This window comes from Platalea leucorodia (assembly GCF_965183815.1).
Source record: "Platalea leucorodia genome assembly, chromosome: 5".
NCBI lineage: Eukaryota > Metazoa > Chordata > Aves > Pelecaniformes > Threskiornithidae > Platalea > Platalea leucorodia.
This window is the reverse complement of record NC_138827.1, coordinates 76602222-76623559: the sequence shown is the minus strand read 5'-3', so window position 1 is coordinate 76623559 and position 21338 is coordinate 76602222. Positions and strand designations below refer to the sequence as shown.

General features: G+C 40.1%; 1 protein-coding gene across 3 annotated transcripts; it reads left to right on the top strand.

Moving 5' to 3' along the window:
- Window positions 1-6932: 6932 nt before the first annotated feature.
- Window positions 6933-21048, top strand: RBM45 (RNA binding motif protein 45; the record flags this gene model as incomplete). Of its 3 annotated transcripts, none has more annotated exons than XM_082314729.1 (10): window positions 6933-7310; window positions 8956-9078; window positions 9208-9334; window positions 10845-10955; window positions 11303-11482; window positions 12426-12555; window positions 13842-13938; window positions 14292-14458; window positions 15817-16013; window positions 20305-21048. In XM_082314729.1, 9 exons carry the CDS (start codon window positions 6933-6935, stop codon window positions 16007-16009), a joined length of 1506 nt encoding a protein of 501 aa, XP_082170855.1. In that variant the 3' UTR covers window positions 16010-16013; window positions 20305-21048. The 3 variants fall into 3 exon arrangements, with proteins under 3 accessions (XP_082170855.1, XP_082170856.1, XP_082170857.1); XM_082314730.1 differs by lacking the exon at window positions 20305-21048 and adding an exon at window positions 17035-17159; XM_082314731.1 differs by having other exon boundaries at window positions 6980-7310; window positions 14295-14458.
- Between the last annotated feature and the right edge of the window lie 290 nt (window positions 21049-21338).

The window sequence follows — 21338 nt, the reverse complement described above, 5'->3', positions numbered from 1 at the left end:
ATCACCTTCATCAATCCTCTACTGTTGGTGAAAATATCTACTACTATCATTTGCTTGAGCTAGTTAGCCCTCATTCATTCTGCATGTTAGAGGACAAGGATACCTTAATATATTAGCCTCAAATGGAGAAAAAAATCCACAACTCTGAAAAATGACCAGTAGATGATTATCGTTTTTTAATACACAAAGGAACACTAACAATACAATGAGTGGGGTTATATTTTTAAACCAAAAAGGTCATGGGTATTCAGGTATCTCCTCAAGATTCTTTTAGGTCAACATCACTACTGAAAGGTTACTTGCCCCCTGAAAATATCTGATATTCTTGATATTAGGCTTCCATCATCCTTATTTAGTGTTCTTTTAATGTAAGGTCATGTTTTGTTATCTACAGCGTACAGTACTTTCCTTCACAGATGATAATGCTGAGGTTTTTTTTTCTGAAAGAAAAAACTTCATTACATTGTCAGTTCTAATACTTACAGGCACTTTCTTATTTACATAGCCACAATTGAATAATAGCTTTAGTGGGTGTTTGAATAACTAGTTGCAGAATTGGGCTCTCAGATCTCCTTACAGAAAGGAACAGTATTTCTACAGTACACTCCACAAAGGTCTATGAAATATGTAACACAATATAAATAATGCTCACCTCCCAATGTTGTTTATTAGGGCATAGCATCTTAAAACATAGCCTTATTTGATTTTGCTAAGGCTAGTCCCTAATGAATAATTAACATCAAAATACTAAAACTTGACATAGGAGCTAGTAAAAATTCAGAACATTTTTCACTGACTTTACAGCTGCTGCAGCAGTGTTTCATGAAGTTGCTTTTTTTCAAGTATGCAATAAGATCAGCTCTTTCATTCTGCTTTTTAATTCCAGCAAAATTCATTTTTGTACGAGGAATGTATTTCTTAGGGTTTTCCAAATACTCCATCAGTGTATTCTCACTCCAGACAATTCCTGAAAAACAAAAAACATAGTAAAATACAAGGCTGGCCCAACATCATATATTTATGAAAATATCAATGGTCTCAAATCAAAGGTGTGATGCTCCTGAACATAATGTGCCTAGAATCCAAGAGGAATGTCAGCATAAATGGTACATAATATAAAATGCACAAGGTATACCATTTTTTTGTGTCACTTTAATAAGTCAAATATAAATCCTTTTTGCATCATGGAGAGTTGCAGTTCTTTGCACCATTTCACATACAGCTACTTAGTACTTTTAAACAATGTAAGTATCTTTGCAATTCCAGTATCCAGAAGATCCAACTTTAATTTCATACAGTTGTTGAAAATGAGAATCTACAGATTGACATGAAATTCATCAAGGCTGTCCTCCATTGAAGGGCATTAGAAAAAGGGCTGTCAGCGGCCAGCTCCTGGAATCTCTTGACAGAAGTTGAAAAACCATTAGTGTTTCCTTCCAGCTCTGCTAAAACCTGTCTCTGTCAACAGAAGCCTGCTGTTGTACTGAAGACTACTGAAATACCCATAACGACATGTTCAAGTTTCTCTTCTGTCCTCCAGAGTTGACTCTTCCCATTGCCTCAAGTGGATTTAGATACCACTTTGTTGGCTTTCTTTTAAAAATTTGTACTAACATCTGTATGATTTGTTCACTAAATTTTTAATGAGAAAAAATAGTTAATATATGCTGATGATGTTTTATATGAAGTCCCAGTATAAAGTGAATGTCACAAAACATTTCCTAGAAATCACAGAAAAATAAAGAAGTCGGCCAATTCTAAAGCACCTTAGTAACCAGAATAAAAAACCAGACTGTATTTGTAATTAATAGCTTGATTGAAATAATATAATTTATATTCAAATAATATAAACAAAACCAATGAAACCCACACAGAATTACTTTCCATTTGTAGATGTTCCACTGCTTTTCAAGACTGTCTGTATGAAAAACACAAGGCAAGTCATAGCTTATTAGCAGGTGATGGTAGTTAGTCAAGGGTTCTGAGCAAAACAACTGCAGCACACCACGATGCCAGCAGAGGGTAGTGAGCAGCAAACAATCTAAAAGCATTCTTAAGAAACAGAAATTAAAATCTGCCCATTGATATTACAAAGTTCTGGGAAAGCTATATACCTTCTGACCTGGTGTGCTGAATATTGGTAAAATTTCTTTTTAATGTAGGGACTGAGGATTTTTGTTTCTGAAATTATAGTTCAGATTCATCTGCAGTAATGCAAAGTAGACAGTTGTGAGAGTAACTCCTTGCGAGTAACGCTTTCTATTGTACCTCTAAAGAAAAAAGTTTTTTTTCATGTATGTCCCCTCCAACACTGCACCTCATCCATGTCACCTCTTAGTTTTACCTTTGTTCTTGTTCACATCTGAGTAAGAAAATCCTGCAGCTTGTCCTGTTCTGCGGCCAAATAAACCCCAAAGATTTGGTCCTGTCTTGTGCTGTCCACCTTTTTCAACTGTGTGGCACTGAGAACATTTCTGAATAAAGATCTTGCCTTTTTCAACATCACCCATCTTGATCTTTGTAAAAAACCTAAAAAAAACCCAAGGAAATTTGAACAATATTAAAGAAAAGTTCACTCTTGTTGGTCACATTTATTATCTCCTTCTACAGTTTTATAAAATATTTCTGTCTTGCACAGTAATAAAAAGTAATGTGTCTCAAAGTAATGAAAATTTGACCCCGACTTAATTGTGAAGGTAAGTTTGGGTAAGACTCTGTCAAGCTGCACGATTTCTTAACATGATCTGGTTGCTGATGATCATTAATTAAATTTTTTTAAGTTACCCAATTTACAATTAGGAAAAAGTGCCTTTTTTTTTTATTTTTTTGGTTTTTTGTTTTTCCTGCATCTCTGAGAGGTGCAGAATTACAGAATTTGTTATTCTTATCTTTGGAGGTTAAGGTAGCTTTAAGTTTCTTGATTGCTCTTCTAGAGCTGCTTCGATGGTAAGGGTACAGGTCAACACACTTTTGTCTAAAAGGCCAATCTAAAATACAGCAGCACCTCAGGATTTCCCTGCAGGTCGCAGTGCTACCTGGAATGTCTCCAGAATTGTAGAATTCAACTCCTCCAGTGCCTGTTGGGACATGTTCATGATAAGGGGGATTTCCAGAGGCAACAGCCTGGACAGAGGGGAAAGGTGCCTGCGAGGCTGCCCTCGGGCCTGTGTCCGCTGGGGAATGATGGAGAGTTGAGCACCGTTTGGTCCTCAGAGGGCACGAAAGGCAAGACTGCCCCGCTGCTCCCCGGTGACACCCGGGCACCGGCCACCCCTCCTCCGCCTGGCGAGCCACCCGCCGCAGCTCCACACTTGGCCATCAGCGAGCACATTCTGTCCTGATGGGTGCGTTGCAGGCCCATGGGGTGGGATTAAGCATCGTGCCCTTCTTTCGCTGTGCCAATGGCCCCAACGGCTGGGGGAACCCCAATGGCCGGGGACATGCACATGACTGTCATGGCGCCCCAGGCAGTGCCGCCCTCCCTCTGTGGGCACCTTCCCCATGCCAAAATGCTTGCTTTTCGATCTGAGTGGCGTTGCTGCCCCATCACGGCTCCATTCTGCAGTGCCAGGAAAAAATGGTGCTGGGAGTTGGGAAAAAATGAGTGCAGTGTTCAGTGCTGGAAGGGGCACCATCTTTCAGCCCTGAAACAGTGCTCCTGATGTGTTGAATCATAACCTTGCTTTCCTCTAAAGACTTCCCACTGGTGTGCAAAGAAAGAGCTTACTAGATTTTCTGAAATACTCCTTTACATGGAACCAAACCCTACTACTATATCCAAAGTATGTTCCTCTGAAAATACTCATCGACCTTCTACATTACACTCCCAAAACAGGACACTGTTTAACCCCTACAAAAATGCTGCTTCCAAGGCCACTGCCAGGACTGTGCAGTGCTCAAAATACTGCCTCCTCCAGATCTTCAGATCGCCAGACCTTGCCTCCACAAAACTTCGCTGACATGAGCTTGAAAACTACATCTGCGTGTGTGAAAGAGAGGGGGGATTTCTGCATCTTTAATTCACTTGTGGAAAACAATAGAAAGAATACAAGCACCCCAATGCCGATTTCTTCATTTAACCTCATTTTGTACCAGGTGTTGGTCCATTCTGATCCTAGTAAGAACGGCACTTAGACTCTGTAAAGTATCATCTACAATGCTATTTATTTACAATGCTAACAGAAGAGAATAGCACAGATGATCTCACGTCCCATTAGATGGTGGGAGACCCAGGTGGTGTAGCATTGAGCGGGCCACGGGCCCACACAGAGCATGCCGTGCAAGCCTCCTCCACAGCAGAGATTCCCTCCTTTCGGTCTTTCAAGCTTTTATAAGATTATCTGTCCTGGTTTCAGCTGGGATAGAGTTAACTTTCGTCTTGGTAGCCGGTATGGGGGCTGTGTTTTGGGTTTAGGATGAGAACAATGTCGATGATACACTGATGCTTTGGTTCTTGCTAAGTAGTGCTAAGCTGTCTCTAAATAGGTGCTAAGTGGTGCTCACAGTGGTAAAGGACTTTTCAACTGCCCATGCTCTGCCGGGTGCACAAGAAGCTGGGAGGGGGCACAGCCAGGACAGCTGGCCCAGACTGGCCCAAGGGCTATTCCATACCATATGACATCATGCTCAGTATATATAAGCTGGGGGAAGAAGAAGGAAGGAGGGGGACATTGGGCATGATGGCGTTTGTCTTCCCAAGTAACCATTACGCGTGATGGAGCCCTGCTTTCCTGGAGATGGCTGAACACCTGCCTGCCGATGGGAAGTAGTGAATGAATTCCTTGTTCTGTTTTGTTTGCGTGCACGGTTTTTGCTTTGCCTATTTAACTGTTCTAATTTATTTTACTTCAATTATTAAACTGTTCTTATCTCAACCCACGAGTTTTCTCCCTTTTACCCTTCTGATTCTCTCCCCCATCCCACTGGGGGGGAGTGAGCGAGCGGCTGCGTGGTGCTGAGTTGCTGGCTGGGGTTAAACCACGACATTATCTTACAAGGAAACAACTCTATCATTACAGTCAAAACAGAAACGATGCTCTCATGACACCTTCTTGCTGCGCTGTTAGGTAAAGGCAAGGATGGGCAGGAGGTGTAATCGCCAGTACTGAGTGGGAGCTGCTCCTCTGTAAGGACGAGCTGGCTGCGTTTATCCCGTGGCAGAGGGATGCGCACAGCACGGCACGGCCTGAAGGCCAGGCTGTACCTGCAGCACAGCCTGGCACAGCCCCAGCCAGCGCCTGCCCAGGGTAACCGTACTGTGGATCACTGACCCCTCAGCGTGCAGTGGTCGGGGCCGCTACAACCCTAGGGCACTGACAGCTCCTGTATTCAGCTGAGGAATCCTTTATTGTTTAATCCAACTATTAAAGATGTGATGGACTTTATAATAACATTGTATTCTTCACGTTTTGTTAGCTGTCTGCTTATTTTCCTACAGATAGTTATTTTTCCCTGGATATTTTTAGTGTTTGTTTCACGTGAAATAGATCAAGTTCCCTGGGCCTCTGTCTCCTGAGAGTTCACAAGATGCACATTAAGCTCCGCTGTTGCGTATATGAGCAAAGGCCTTGAAAATGGTTTCTTCATGGAGGAACTCTCTCTTTATGACACTAGTGCTGTTTCAAAGGAGGTGGGTCACCATGTAGTATAGTAAGCCTCTGGTTGAAAGAGGCCCTTTAAAAATAAATAAATTATTGCAGCAGAAGTGAGTATGTTAGGGAAATATTGACACAGAGTACAAAACTGGGAGGAGTGGTTGATGTACCAGAGGGTCACGCTGCCATCCAGATGTACCCAACAGGCTGGAGAACGGCCTGACAGGAGCACCAAGAAGTTTAACAAGGGGAAGTGCAGGGTCCTGCACTTGGGGAGGGAGAGCCCCATGCACCAGTACATGCTGGGAGGTGGCCGGCTGAAAGCAGCTTTGCAGAAAAGGACTTGGGCGTTGTGGTGGACACCAAGGTTAACATGAGCCAGCAATGTGCCCTGTGGCAAAGACGGCTACCGATATCCTGGGCCACCTTAGGAGGAGTATCACCAGCAGGACAAGGGAGATGACCCTTCCCCTCTACGCAGGACTGGTGAGGCCACACCTGCAATACCGTGTCCACCTCTGGGCTCCCCACTATGAGAGACATGGACGTACTGGAGAGAGTCCAGCGAAGGGTCACAAAGATGACTAGGGGACTGGAGCATCTCTCCTGTGAGGAAAGGCTGAGAGAGCTGGGACTGTTTATCCCAGAGGAGAGAAGGCTCAGGGGGATCTCATCAGTGTGTAGGGATGGAATGAAGAAAATGGATCCAGACTCTTCTCAGTGGTGCTCAGTGACGGGACCAGAGGCAACGGGCACAAACTGAACCTGAAGCGCTTCTTTCCAGTGAGGGCGACTGGGCATTGGCACGGGTTGCCCGCGGAGGCTGCGGAGCCTCCCTCCTTGGAGACATCCAGAAGCCGCCCGGACACGGCCCGGGGCAGCCGGCTCTCGGTGGCCCGGCCCGGGCAGGGGCCTGGCTCCCCACCTCCGCAGGTTCCTCCCGTTGGGTGGCTCTGTGACACCGCCCCCGGCCGGGCGCTGCCAGGGGAGAGGGGGAGCCCGGGAGCGCCCCTCCTCGGCAGCAACCCTCGGCTCGTTCCCGCTCAGTCCTTCCCACCCGCCCGCTGCCGCTCCGGGGAGCGGGCGCCCGTCTCCTCCAGGGCAGGCACGCCGGTGCCCCGGGCAGGCCCGGAGGCGCGCCTGCCGCACAGCCCCTCTCGCCGGGCAGCGGGGCGCGCCGCGCAGGCCGGCTGACGGCGACGCTGCCCCGCACCCGCAGGCCGGACGCTGAAGCCCGGCGTGGGGCGGCCGGGGAGCCCCGCCCGCCGCGGGCGAGGCCGCGGCCCTGACTGGGCGCGGGGAGGCGGGAGGGGCGCGGCCGGCGCGGAGGAGGCGGGCATGTTGTCTCCCCGGCGGAAAGGGCGCTGCGGCCGTTCCCCGCCGGCCTCCGAGAAAAGCCAGCGGTCCCCGGCGGCCCGGGAGTCCGGGGGCCCCGCTATGGAGGAGGGCAGCGGCTTCCGCCTCTCGGCCGAGTGCCTGGACGAGCCGCCCAACAGCCGCGTCTTCGTGGTGCTGGGCAAGGACACCGGGGAGGCGCTGATCCGGGAGCGCTTCGCCCCCTTCGGGGACATCCAGAACATCTGGCTCCTGCGGGACAAGCGCACCAACGAGTCCCGCGGCATCGCCTTCATCAAGTTCGCCCGCAGCTCGCAGGCCTGCCGGGCCATGGAGGAGATGCACGGCCGCAGCCTGCTCCCCGACACCAAGCCGATCAAGGTACCGCCGCCGGGCCGCGCCGCCCCCTGCCTGCCGCGGAGCGGGGCCCGGCGGGCTGTCCGCCGCTCCCTTCCCAGCATGGCGGCCCCGCAGGGCGGCAGGCCTCGGCCGCCGCGCCCCGAGCTTGCCGCTCGAAGGAGGCGTTGGCCTCCGCGGGGGCGACGGGAGGCCCCTCAGCGGGGTCGGGCTGCGGGGACAGCCCGTGGCGGAGGCCCGCCTGGAGCAGCCCCGCAAAACCCGCAGCGAGCGGCCCGCCTCGCTGGGCGGCAGGCGGCGAGCCGCCGCGGGGGGCGTCAGACCGCTCCGTGCGGCCTTCCCTCCAGACGGACTGATGCTGATGTTGTCACCCTTTTGGGTCAAACCCGGGGCGGTTTCGGGCTGGCGGTGCTCTTCAGGAGGAGCTGCAGTGGGTCCCACCCTTGCCTGAAGTTCCCACGCGTGGCATAAGCTGCAACAGGCCTGGGGAAAATGCAGTACCTGGAAACTAGCTTTTCCTTTTCTTTTCCTGTTCTTTTTCCTTTTTAAAAAAAAAAAAAAAAAAAACAAAAAACAAAAAACAAACAACAAAACCACAAAAAACCCAAAACCTTGAGGGAATCTGTGAAATATTCTAAGACCGTATATTTTAAGTGTTGTAAGCAAGATCATTGTGGATAAATAGAGCCGGCTTTGCAAGTATATTTTATATTGGTTTTGTATCTTGTGCGCACTTCTTTCAAAACAATTATGTTTGTTTTTAATCTGTGGAACTCGCTGGCAGCTTTCAGCCTCTTGAAGTGTTTTCGTATTCCCCAAGTACTGAGAAGATATGAATGACTTTGAACAGTGAAAGAAGAGTCCATGCGTTTTGTTTGAAAAAGCAATTGAGTCAGTACAATCTTTTCTGAAGAACTTGTCATTAGAAGCCAGAAGATCAGAGTTGTATTCCTTACTCCCCTGCTTGACTATTAGAAAAATAATTTAAGAGCTCTGTGAAATCAGTTGCTGCTTTTGCATGAGAGGCTTACTTTGAAGGTTGTTCGTATTTTTTCTTATTTGGTTGGTTGGTTGGTTTGTTGTTTGTGGTTTTTTTCACCTCGTTGTCCTCTGGGTTGCACTTCCGAGATGAAATTTATTTCGATAATTAAAAAGGATTTTAACAGTTACAGATGTGAGAAGCTATGATCCTTCATAGAGCACTAGACCTGCAGACTTAGGCCCAGCTGAGCAGTGAACTGCAGTAGCAAGGTTTTAATAAGCTGTCAGGCTTTTTCGTTTGTTTGTTTGCTTGCTTATTTTTTGTTACTACTGCTATACTAGGCCTGTTGCAGTAATGCGTTTTTTGCTGCTTCACATGCCACCTGTGACATTGGCAGTGCTGGTGAACCAGGCTTTGATATTCCTGACCATTCTTCATTACCTCCAGTGAGAACTTCTGCTGGCCTCTGTCCTGTTTGGGACACCATTTGGGGTGTATTATATTTGTAGGTCTTTTGTCACAGATGCATCTATGATCAGAGATGTTCTTTTTTCCCATATTAGGAAAGCTAGCTTATGTGAAAAGGTAAATACAAAGGCTTGTTAAAACAAACTATTTTTCTTGCTTGTTGATATATGGTTAAGACCCTTTCTCCAGTAATTAATGTCTATGTAATTATTTCATTAGGTATTTATTGCACAGTCAAGAGCTTCTGGAAGCCACCGAGATGTTGAAGATGAGGAGCTGACACGAATCTTTGTTATGATACCAAAATCCTATACAGAGGAAGATCTGCGAGAAAAGTTTAAGGTACTGATTTGCTATTTGTTAATTGTTACTTTAAATTGCCTTTGTCTTAATTTATCAGAAGGGCTTAACGCATGGAACTTTAATGCATTTTCAAATATTGTAAATTAATATGCTTTTTAATTGTTCTAGATGTATGGAGACATTGAATATTGCAGCATTATTAAAAACAAGACTACTGGAGAAAGTAAAGGTTTGGGCTATGTGAGGTATTTAAAACCATCGCAAGCTGCCCGAGCAATTGAAGAGTGTGATCGAAGTAAGAATCTGACTGAATTCTTTCAAGTTTTTCACAATAAGTGTGTATCGTCTTTGATGTACCTTTAATTTTTAGTTTTGTTTGCAGGTAAATTATTTATGATGTAGACACATCTTGAGACAAAGTTCTATTGTGAATAAAAAGTAGTATTAACATTCACTGAGAACAATCACCTGATTACATTCTTGCAGGACTAAACTGCAAGTAAGATCAGTGGAAAGAGTGTAGAAATGGATACAGAGTTTTCTTTGATGCATTATTATTGGCCTGTAATGTAGGTTTCATGCACAGGAAAACCTGATTTTTAATGTATCCCTGGGAATGTGCATTTTTAATCAAATATATTTTATATAAAATGAATTTATATATAAAAATAGGTTGGATAATCCATAGGGATTCTGTTGCGATTATTTAAGAACAAATTCATCCTAATTGAAGTTTGGGGTTTTGTTTGTTTGTTTAATGTCACGATTAATCTGTTACAGAAGAAAAGACATTGTATGCTCTATGACCAACTGTTTGTGATTTATGCTCTAGTACCAAAAAGATATTAATGAATTGGAATGAGTCCGGTGGAAGGTCACCAAGGTGGTCAGGGGCTGAAGCACAAGACTTATGAGGAGAGATGGAGGGAACTGGGCTTGCTTATCCAGGAAAAGAAAGGCTTTTGGGGAAACCTAACAGCAGCCTTCCAGCCCAACCTCCTCTTCAGTGTTTGCATAATAACAAATATGAAGCAACTTGTTGTGTGGGTGTGGTTGATTTTTTGTTGTTCTTGTGTGGTTTTTTTTTTTTTCCTCCAGTAATATACATGGTGGTTCTACATCATATCTATCATAAGTGGTTCTACAAAAATTATATTTGTGACAACTCTTGCATAGGAATATGAGTCTGAGATTACTTAGCAGTTGAATTTTATTTCCTTTTTGCTGTGAGGTTAAAATGAAATTGGTTGGATAGCCTGAGAGTAATACTTATTTCTTTCATAAAAGAAAAACCTAGTTCAGTGCAAAACATACATAAACTGCTGTGATAGCATGAAGTTCAGGTGATTGCCTCTGGAGTGTCTCTGAATCCTGCCGAGTATCACGGAACGGTCGAAGTTGGAAGGGACCTCTGGAGGTCATCTTGCCCAACCCCTCTGCTCAAGCAGGGTGACCTGGGCACCGTGGTTGCCCTGGACCATGTTCAGATGGCTTTTGACTATCTCCAAGGACAGAGACTCCACAAGCTCTCTGGGCAACCTGTGCCAGTGCTCAGTCACTCTCACAGCACGTAGGCTCTGTTGTGTGTTGCTTGTGACTGGCAGTAGTTCTATGTGGAAGTTGTTAACTTTCACACAATTATTATGACAGACTTCAAGAGTTACAGATCAGTTATTTTCCTAAAGCCAGCACTTACTGGGTTTCCTGAATAATATGTTTCTAAATATAGTACTTGGAGAATGCAGATCTGGTCAGATAATTTAGATGTGCTGAGGTGTTGCTGTATGTGTGGTTGTTTCTTTCAGGCTACAGGGCGATTTTGGCTGAACCTAAAAATAAGTCATCTGAGTCTTTTGAACACGATTATTATAGTAATAACACAAGGCAAGAACCAAGAGGAAATACACTTCCCTTTTGTAAGTCATAGCTTTTTATGCTAAAAATGATTTGTGGTCTTGGGTACGGTCACAAAGTAAGAATGCAGTTTGGAAGAAGGGAAGCTAGTGGAGGCTTAGATCAATACTTAAGTAGTAGATTGGATGTTGGAGTTAGAAACAAGCCAGGCATTTCATTTCTATATTGTTATGGCTCGCTTTGCTCTAGTTGGTCAATTATTTTGTGACCTCCATTGGTGAAATAAATGGGTTGCCTTTAGTATATAATTGACTTAGATTACTTTTAAAAGTTGAATGAAAAATATGTATGAAATGAAGGCATGCTAGTGTGATGACTTGAATTATTTATTTTTATGTTGATTCTTGAGGTGGGCAGCCAGAGTTTTGTAGTTTTGAAAAAAATGAGAGCAGAATTCAAGAGTCAGTCTCCAAACGTCTGTCAGTGGTATCACGGCTTCCCTTTGTCCAAGAGCAGCTGTTCGCCCTCTTTGATCTAGTCCCAGGACTGGAATATTGTGATGTTCAGCGAGATCCTCATACCAATAGTGGTAAGTAAAAGTATAAAAGATTTTTTTTTTTTTTTTCTTTCTATGAAGAAAATGCCTTTCAATTGCACTTCAGTTATTTGTATTGCAAAATATAGCACACTTGTTGGAAAGAATGAGTGTTTTATGTATCAATGGTTGCTGCTTATCACTGATGCATAAACCCCAAAATTGTTTTCTTTGGACCTTTGTTTACAGGTAGCCTTAAATACCTTTTTCAGGTAATAGAATCTCAAGAAGGACAGAATCAGAACCATGAGAATTGGTATTTGGTCAAATTAAGTTAGTAGTTTTGGGCAGAATAAATGGGGAAAAAGTTTCAAAAATTATAAGACATAGTTTAAATGTTCTTTAAACAGATCTTTTGAGTTTTTGTCTTGAAGTGGGGGGGAGGGTGGTGGTGGTGGTGTGTCTGTGTGTAGAAGCTGACGTGAGTAAACTGGATTAAATCATTCCAAAACAAATCATGTTTTGTATTGGATGGATTGTTTTGGTTTCAGTCTGGTTGTTTTGCTGTTGCTGAGAAAAATGTTGAAGAGGTCTCTTCTCCAAGAAGCTTGAAATGGAAATGATTCAGAGAGTTACATTGTAACTTTACGGTACTTGAGATCCGCTGTTGATGGGATAATTGCATTTTAAAATGAAACTGTATATGTTTTTGTTTCTAATTCAGGATTAGGGAAGAAGACATGTTTTCACTTGCCTTGCTTTATTACCAGCTTTTCAAGTTAGCATAAATACAGCTGATCTGTCCCTAGTTAATTCTGAAGTTTTCTTCGCAAATATTACTGATGTTGCTATTAAGTAATGATGTGTGGTAAACAGACTTAAGAATTTCATATCATCCATGACTAACGTGCAGTTTAATCATGTTGCTTTATGTGAGTGTAGTTTGTTCTTAGGATTTACCCATATCATACTGAAACTGTGTGCACTGTATTTGTAGGGTATGCTGTGATTCAGTACAGTACTGCTGCGTCAGCTATATATGCCAAGTATAAATTACATGGTTTTGAGTATCCTCCTGGAAATCGATTAACTGTCATTTTCCTAGAAGACGGGAGTGATAGCTCAGAGTAAGTACCAATACATAGAGATAGAAAGTTGTAAGTTGTGTTCTGGAGAGCAAAATTTTAAAATAAATAAATAAATTTTTAATATAAGAAGTAACAGCAGTGTCACTGTGATGTTGTTTCATACTTGTAGATAGTATTTTCTGAAGTTTAGGTGTCTTGGTTTTATTTTTTTTTTAATGGTTTAGAATAAGCCTTTTGAAACTTACTAGCCTTTGATAAAGAAAAGATTAAAATATGTATTCTTAAGATACATTTGAAAATCTTGAATTTGGCAAGAATCTTCGTAAATGTCTCTGTAATATGTAACAAGGCTGGAATGTGTTTTTTATGAGGTTTTTGTATTAAAAACAGATTTATCTACTTGATCTCTTGGTTGTTTTTGCAGTACTGCAAATAGTAGCCTTGTGAAGCACACATGTAGAGTAAAACTGTTGGGTGCTGAGGATCTGATATCCCCACTGTACGGGGATCGTCAGGTTTTACTTTGACCACCTCTAATCTGTTCCTGTGATTTGAATGCCCATTACAAGTTGGAGCGGCTTAGGTATGCTCCTGCAGTGAATATTTTGGCTTAGTGTCAGCCTAAAGGAATCTAGTTCATGTCAAACTTTTTCTGGGATATGAATGAGGACAGTAAGGAGGGACAATGGGGAGATTCACTTCAGAAGTGCGTGCCTGATCTAAACTAAAAAAAAAAAAAAAAAATTCTTTGCAACCATCCTTCTTGCAAACAATTTCCTTCATTCTTCAATAATTCCTACTATTTCATGGTCCTACAACATGGGCTGTGAATCTATGCAAAAAGTGCAGTTGTTTTTTCTTATTCTGCAACAGAACAAAGAAAAATTACTGGAAAATGAGAGCTGGAAATAAACTCTTATGTGATAATATTCTGATTTCTGACTTGGATCTCTGTGCTCTTTATTGAAACAGGTGACATTTTTCTGTCCCTTCTGCCCTTTAGGCACCTTTCACAAAATGTACTGGGCTCTGTAGAGTTAATATTTTTTTTGCCTTTTTTCCCCTAGAGTATTAAAAAAAGCAAAGAGTTTTGTATCACTATATGTAGAAATGTATGAGTGTTTTCAGTGAGTTGCAGCTAGCATGCATGCTTCCAGATCATGTCTAGAGTGTCACGAAAGCCTGACTTTTGTTATCTACATGAGTTTACAGATCTCCAGAGATAAATTCAGCAAGAGAAAATAAGTCTTAATGCACATCTGAAAGTAAGATTATTGTAAATTACCTCTTTCTTTAAAATAGTTTATTATCACTTCTGCTTGCAGCCTCATCAGAAAAATGGCAACACAGCTGGTAACAGCACATGTGTCATCAGTGTTGCGGAATAACAATGCAATTGTTCAGCAATATAGGACACCTCCTGTAAGTTTATATAATGGATACAGTTAATATTCTTCTGAATTGTTCTAAGAAACTTCAGATATGTCAATAAAGAACACTGCTCGCTTTCTTCTGTAACTGCTTTAGATGCTACATTTTTAAGATGTACCTCTGGTTGGTTTGTACAGTTTTATTACAGTTTTATTGTTTAAAGGTGTCTGACCTTACTTAGATTTATTGTTTAATTTAATGAAGTAACCAAAGTAAACAAATTAAGATGAGAACTGGTAGAGCCTGTTTATGTCCTGTGATAGGAACAAAAATGGTAATAAGGTAAAAATTACTTTCCTCCCTCTTGGTTAATTTATACTTGCATTTTTTTTCCCCTGTCTCAGCAGGCATTTGGAGGAACTTCTGGCTCACAGTTACTTCAGCCCCAAACAGATGCCATACTTCCACCGCACAAAAAAAAAGTTCCACCTGACACTTCTGTGAAGGAAAGGCTTTTCATACTTTTTCATCCCCATCCTTTACCTGTAAATGTATTGGAGGATGTGTTCTGGTAAGACTCCGTTTACAAAGAAGTGTTCTCTGATGAAAAAAATAACCACGAAATATTTAAAATAAATGTTGAAAATAAAGATTGTTATCATGAAAACGCTTTCCAGAAAAGGTAGTGCACAGTGATCAATAAGTAATAAGTGATCGGTAGGTAACAGTTGCTTTTTGAAACAAGTGTGTAATGGAATTCACCTTGAAGCATAGATGCAATGTCATCAGTACAGCAGTTTTATTATCAATTAGCATAACCTGAAGTAAAATGTCTAGTTTCTTAACCTTTTTTAAGCAAAAAAGGTGGTACTTCTCATTCTTACAGCCTAATTTATTTGGTATTTTCTACATATTTCTATAGGGAATTTAAGTATTTTGATAAATTTCCACAGCAATTTAAGGGAGTAAGTATAGGGAGGTTTTTTTCTGGTATATCCTGAGACATTTTGATGGCTTGCATCTTACTGACACTATTTCAACCATCCTTTCACACTACTTCCCTACGGGGAGCAAAGACTTGAGAGGCAATTTTTGCCATCTTTAAAACAAATCTATAGTTCAGCTGTTCTCCAGTATTTTGCTATTTATTTTTAGTATACTCATGAAGAAAAAGACATTTCCCTTTTCTAATAGCTGGCATTTGCAATAAATCTTTGGAAAGCCAAAATATTTTCAAAGCACCAGGAGAGGAAAAGAAACAATGTGCACTTGTGTGGAATTTAAAACTGTACCTATTTTATATACTGGATTTTCTTACTCAGATGCTGGAGAAGAAAAAGGCTATGCACCCTAGTCTTGGCACTTGTGTAACTTCAGTATGAAGCAAGCAGACTTTATGTATTTTTTTTAAAATGTTTTTTAAGGAGCTGTCTAGGAATCTCCCGAGGACTTAGAAATCTGGGGTATTCCATAAAGCTTTAGTGCTTGCTTTCTGTGTCATTTCAGGGAGACCTTTTCAAAGATGAATCGCAACTGAGCAAGTTCATTTAAGTGAGATGCAAGTTTAGCCTCTGAATTACCTGCTGGCTTGTGTGTGTGCGTGTTCTTGGTTTGTTTGGGGTTTTTTGTTGTTTGTGGTTTTTTTTGAGTGCCATTTAGTGTTTGGGGACTATGGTATTGATTAGCTTTATGTATTCTTTTAGGTAAATCACTGGTGCTTGTGGTTCTATTGTAATATTACATAGAAAACATTGCCTACGGACTTTTGGTTTTATTTCTATTCCTGCCTGGAATTCTCGAGAAGGGAATATGAAAATTGGGAGTTTCAGAAGAGGGGAGTGCTTCAGATTGGATAATATGTATCTATATTGCAGCAAACCCTGTAAATTATCTTTTGTTTTCTTTGTTTTTCTCCCCACCCCCCCCAAGTCGTTTTGGACACTTGATAAAAGTTTACCTTGTGGCTGGAAAAAACGTGGGCTACGCAAAATTTGCAGACAGAGCAAGTGCCAGTGATGCCATAACTGCGTTACATGGCAAGATTGTGAATGGGGTCAGGCTTAAAGTAAGGTTGGCAGACTCGCCTACAGAAGAATCTAACAAACGTCAGAGAACTTACTGAGCAGGTGAGTACCCAGTCCGAGCTGTTACTTAAACTGAAGTTCAACTACTTGAAATAGTGATAGGCAAAGTATTTTGAAGTTAGATATGAACATGTAATGATAAACTTCAAATCTATTTTTAGCTAATAACTTGAAATTTAATTTGTGATATATGTGTGTGTATACATATATATATGTATGTATGGGTATGTGTATGCTTATATATGCACACATACACTTCATTTTAGTAAAAATCTATTTTTATAATTTTTGAACAAATATGAACCAGTTGATTAACATCAATCTGGATGTGCATAGAAATATTCACTTTATGTACATAAGAGTATCAGTTAACATTGAAGAGAGTATGCAAAAATAAACAGTGGAACTGAGATCAGCTCGTGTGTGTCTTTCTTTCATTAAAAACACATGCCCTCACAATGGTGTTGGGTAAAGATGCAGAGTTTAGTCCTTGAAGGGCAGAGGAGGGAAGAGGTAAATGAAAAAGGACAAGGTTAAACCGAAGGTTTGCGATATTTGGGTCATCTGGAGTCTCGGAAATCAGGTGTAGCTGGAATGTGTGATAGCGAAGAAAATATTGCAGAGCCTGTTGTGGTGGGGTTGAGGTGTATGTTTAAGATAATTCGTTTGAGAATGTATTAGTTGATGCTTATGGCCTATGAAGGCTGGCTGAGCTCCTGGGGAGGTTTTATAGACTTCAGGGACCAAAATTCACTTGTTCTTTTAGAATATTGGTTTGATTCAAATTATAGAATTTTTAAAAAAATTTTTTATTTTTTTAACATTAGGACTATTACCAAAAGAGAAATATAGTTGGGGAAGGAAAGGCTAAGCCCTGTTTTCTATTCTAAAATAACTCCCAAATATTACTGTAGCTTCCAAATAATTCCAGTAGCCGTATTATCTTCATAGGGGACATGCAGTTTTGCTTTAACTCATTCAGAAAACATCACATGAAATCCTGACTCTCCTCGCCTCAATATTTTACTTCTAAGCTTCACTCCTTGTACCTTTCTTTACGTAGATACCCTTTGTGACCTGGGAGCTGCAAAGACCGAAAAAGATTTTGCCCACAGTGTTCTTTTCCTCCTTTTTTCGGAAGGACTTTCATGTTGTTCTTTTGATAAGCAGCAGTTACTAAAGGTGGCCTTAGTTTTTATACACAACTTGTTTTTTAAAAAAATTGATTTCTAGCATTCTTTTCCTGCATGGAATTGTAGCTAAAACTCATTTGAAACTTTTTTTAATCAGCAGCTCTGGTGAATGCAATTTTAAGTAACTTGTACCCGTGCTCTTATCTTTGTACAAAGGTTTTATTTGTTTTTAATGTGACTTTTACTTCCAATAACAAAAGGCCAGCCTTTTGGTCACTACATGAAAAACTATGATGTAAAGTGTAGTGTGATACCTTGACTACTTTTTACTAGAAAAGTGTAGCTGTGATATACATCCAAAATTAGAAACATGATTTACCCTTTCTTAAAAACAAAGAAAGAAAAAGTAAGATAAGAGTAAGAAGACTGGGAGGTTCTCTTCTGATTCTCAATCTAAAACTGATTTTTTTTTTATTCACACACACACGTGTGCACACATACATAAGCACACATTTTTCCAGTGTGATTTTTTGAGAAGGTTATTTAAGGTCTCCAGCTGAAAAAAGGTGCAGTTGGTCACCAAATGGGATTTTCAAAAGCCTAAAACTTACTTTATAATATAAATTTTGTTTGAAAATTCTAATATATACCTATTATTGACTATTTAGAAACCTGAACTCCATTATAAGGTGAGGATAAGACATACACATTTGCTGTTGTGCCATTTTACCTAATTAGAAAACTGGAGAACTAAAGTCATATTTGAAGAATAATCTGTACACATGCAAACTTACAGCAGAGCTTTTTGGACTTTCCTAGGTTTTTGCATTTCTGTAAATTTTCAAATAATAAAGAGTACTAGTTTTAGTCCGTTCAAAGACGGACACCCTAAATCTGTCTTGGACAGATTACCTGTAATTCTGGTGCAGATGACTGCTGAGTATTTCCCCTTTGGTTAGCCTTTCATCTGCTGCGTCCGTGCAATAACACAGGTAGAAGAGCTTTCTAAATTTACTGTGTTACATCTTGTTCCATCCTGAACATCAGGTTCCTGATTCTGAGTCTCTTAGCAGGTTGTCTTAGCATCTATCTCTTCTTAGGATAGACAGACAAAATTACTTGCTCTCTGTTTGTTCTTTAGCCAGTTTCTCAAATTGGAACGAAATGGTACATAAAACGAAAGATTCCATCTGTGCTCCTTTTCAAAAGGGCTTGCCCATTTAAGTCAAGCTTACCACTGTGTGACTCTGCATTGGACTGACTGACAAACAAGTTTTGCAGTAGTTTAGAGGCTTATATTTTGCTTTCAATTAAAACTTTAAATTGTGCCTGTGAAAGGGGATGAAATTCTCTCTACTTCTGAAATAGTACCTTTTTTTTTTTTTTTTTTTAAGATGTGAGAATATTAACTTTTGCTCTTTTTGAATTTTAGCTGGAGGAAATAATCTTCTTAGCTAAAACTTCTGTGAGTTTTCACTTAAGGAAGTCATTGCCTCTTAAATAAAATCCTTTCTAAAGTCCTGTTGTATTGCTTGCCTTTTATCTCTAACAAGGTGACTGGATTTCTGCAATAGTACTTTCTATACAAGGTTTTCTGATTAAAATCCGTGATAAGATCTGTGAATTCAATAGAATCTATATGAAAATAAATTTAATTAAATTGACTAATTCAATTTAAATAAATTGTTTATTATTTCAATGTAGTTTTTATCTGACTTTTTGAAGTTTTTTCCCTGATAATATTTTTGTTACATAAATCATCTTTTTTAATATAATTCACAAAATCGTTTCTTAAAAATGTTTTATGGTAATGGTATCCTACTGATGATGTTCTTGTAATGTAAACTGATCATAAGCACAGTCTACTATCAATTGAAATATTATGACGACGTTTGTTTATCAGGAGCATTTGAATACATGTGTATTAATTTTCTAAACTAATCCATCTAATGAATTTTGCAGGCTCTGGCTCTCCTACAAGTCAATGAAAATTCAATTGTTTATATGAGTAGTTAAAAGTAGCAGAAAAATGATGGAAATACAGACCAATAAGGTTCTCTTAACTTCTTTAAGTTGTAATGTAAGTTTTTTTTGGGTGAGGTTCTCCCCTCTTAAGCTAAGTAAGTATTAATGGTTGACATAATCACTTCAAACCATCTTGCTTTGAGTCAGTATATATATATATACAGGCTTGAGAAGACAACTCCAGTGTCTGCTTGTAGGCAGTTGCTAAAAGCAGAAGCTATCTTAATGTTCTTGGTGTTGACCGGCTTGTGCTCTCCACTCAGGTTTTTGCATTGCTTTGAGTATTTAATGAGAACTTCACTGCAATTGTCTGATGCCTGTTGTGTAAATTGTATCACTCAAAATTAGAAGAGGAAGGAAAGAATTTGGTATCTTTCAGAAGAATGTATTGTGGAACTCCGATTAATCTCTTCATTGCAGCCTAGTAGTTCTATTTAAATACCACCACCCCACAAACAAACAAAAAAATGCCCAAAATCCACCCCAAACACTTTTCCACGGAGCTTTCAGGTAGTCCTTAGAAAGCAGATCTGCTAACTAGCACCATATTAGAAATGCAAAACACAGGTAGCTAGGTATGGATTCTGTGGCTCTTAATAATCATTGCTGGTTGGCTTTAACCCACAGCAAACTGATTAATTGCATTTTTCCCCTTCTGAAAATGTTTGGTGGTGTTTTTAAATAATTAGTTACTAAGTTCAAAAACGTTTATTCTGTCATGAAATACTTGGTTATTGTTGTCATTTATTATTCTTGTTGCGAAAAAGTCCTGCATCACCGATTTGATTTGCATTCATTTTTTTAGTTAAAACTTTATTAAAATCCTGGAGTTTAACATGTATATTTATAATGATTTATTTCTGTGCAAAAATGTTTTTTAAAAAGTTATTGTATCATAGTTGAAATATACTCCAGAGCTAAAAAAAAAAAAAGTTAACTATATTTTGTATCAACAGTATACTGCAGAAAAATTGCTGGCTTTCACACACTGCTCAGAAAAAGAGGTACTTCTTTAAATGCGAGAGAAGCATATGTAAAATTTTAATATCATTCTTCTAAATACATTAAAATTCTTATCTATATGCTGTTGTAACAATTGTTTTATAATATATATATATTTTAAAATAGGTATGTTGCTTTTTGATACTATTTTTGTACTTGTGTTTTTTCTACAGAAACTAAATAATGACATGACCCTCAGCTAGCTGACTGACTGACTGAAAACGTGACTAGACATGGTTCCTGTGGACAGTGACAGTTTGGGTTTTTTGGGGTTTTTTTTGTTTTTTTTTAAATTGTTACTTAGTTGATCTCTCTCTCTCTCTCTCTCTCTGGTACTTTCTGGTTTTGAAAATGCAGACATGCAGTTTTGAAAATTATCGAGGCATTAAAGACTGTAAACCGGTGGTTGTTCTTGTAGTAGTCTATAATCTTGTATTACAGAAATCTCTCTTGTGTTTAACTGAATTCCTCCTCTAAGATGGAAATTACAATGATGGGGGAAATCAAGTAGTCAGCATTTTGTGGCTTAACTGGTTAATTGATAATGATTCAGATCATGACTATTAAAATAGAAGACATTTCTCATGATCCAAATTGCATTGAAAACTGAAGTACAGCAGTATATTCAAAGAAAATGAAGTAACAGTTTCAAAAACTGCTAGCAAACCTGACAGCATTAAGCTAGATTTAAGAAAATAGCTGTAATCAAGAAAATGATTGAAGTACATTCTTAAATATTTTGTTGATTTGGGCTAAAAGTATTGATTATGCTTTGTATGCTGTTTAGTGAAAAGTACATTTGACTGGGTCAGACTAGCAGAGCTGCTTACATTTATCCTTTCTTATCCTGAGGTCTTTTGGTTATAACTGCGGGGAAAGTATGGAGTCTAGGGGTGGTCTTTTGTTATGAGTTGTTGTTTGGGGTTTTTTTTTTGGTTTTTTGTTTGTTTGTTTTTTAAGAAGCTTTCAATGCATATGTTGTTTAAGTAAAGAATTGGACAATTCAGCATTTCAGCAGGATGAAGTGGATTTCAGCATCGATGAAGAGTAAGTGAAGATAGTTTGAATAAGTATTTGCACAGATAGTTTTCAAATGCCAAATACTTTTCTGTGTATTCCTGAATACTACTTGTTGAATTGAAAATATCCTGGTTATTAAAATAATTTATACAGATAAAATTGATAAATTCTAGTTGTATGCACACTG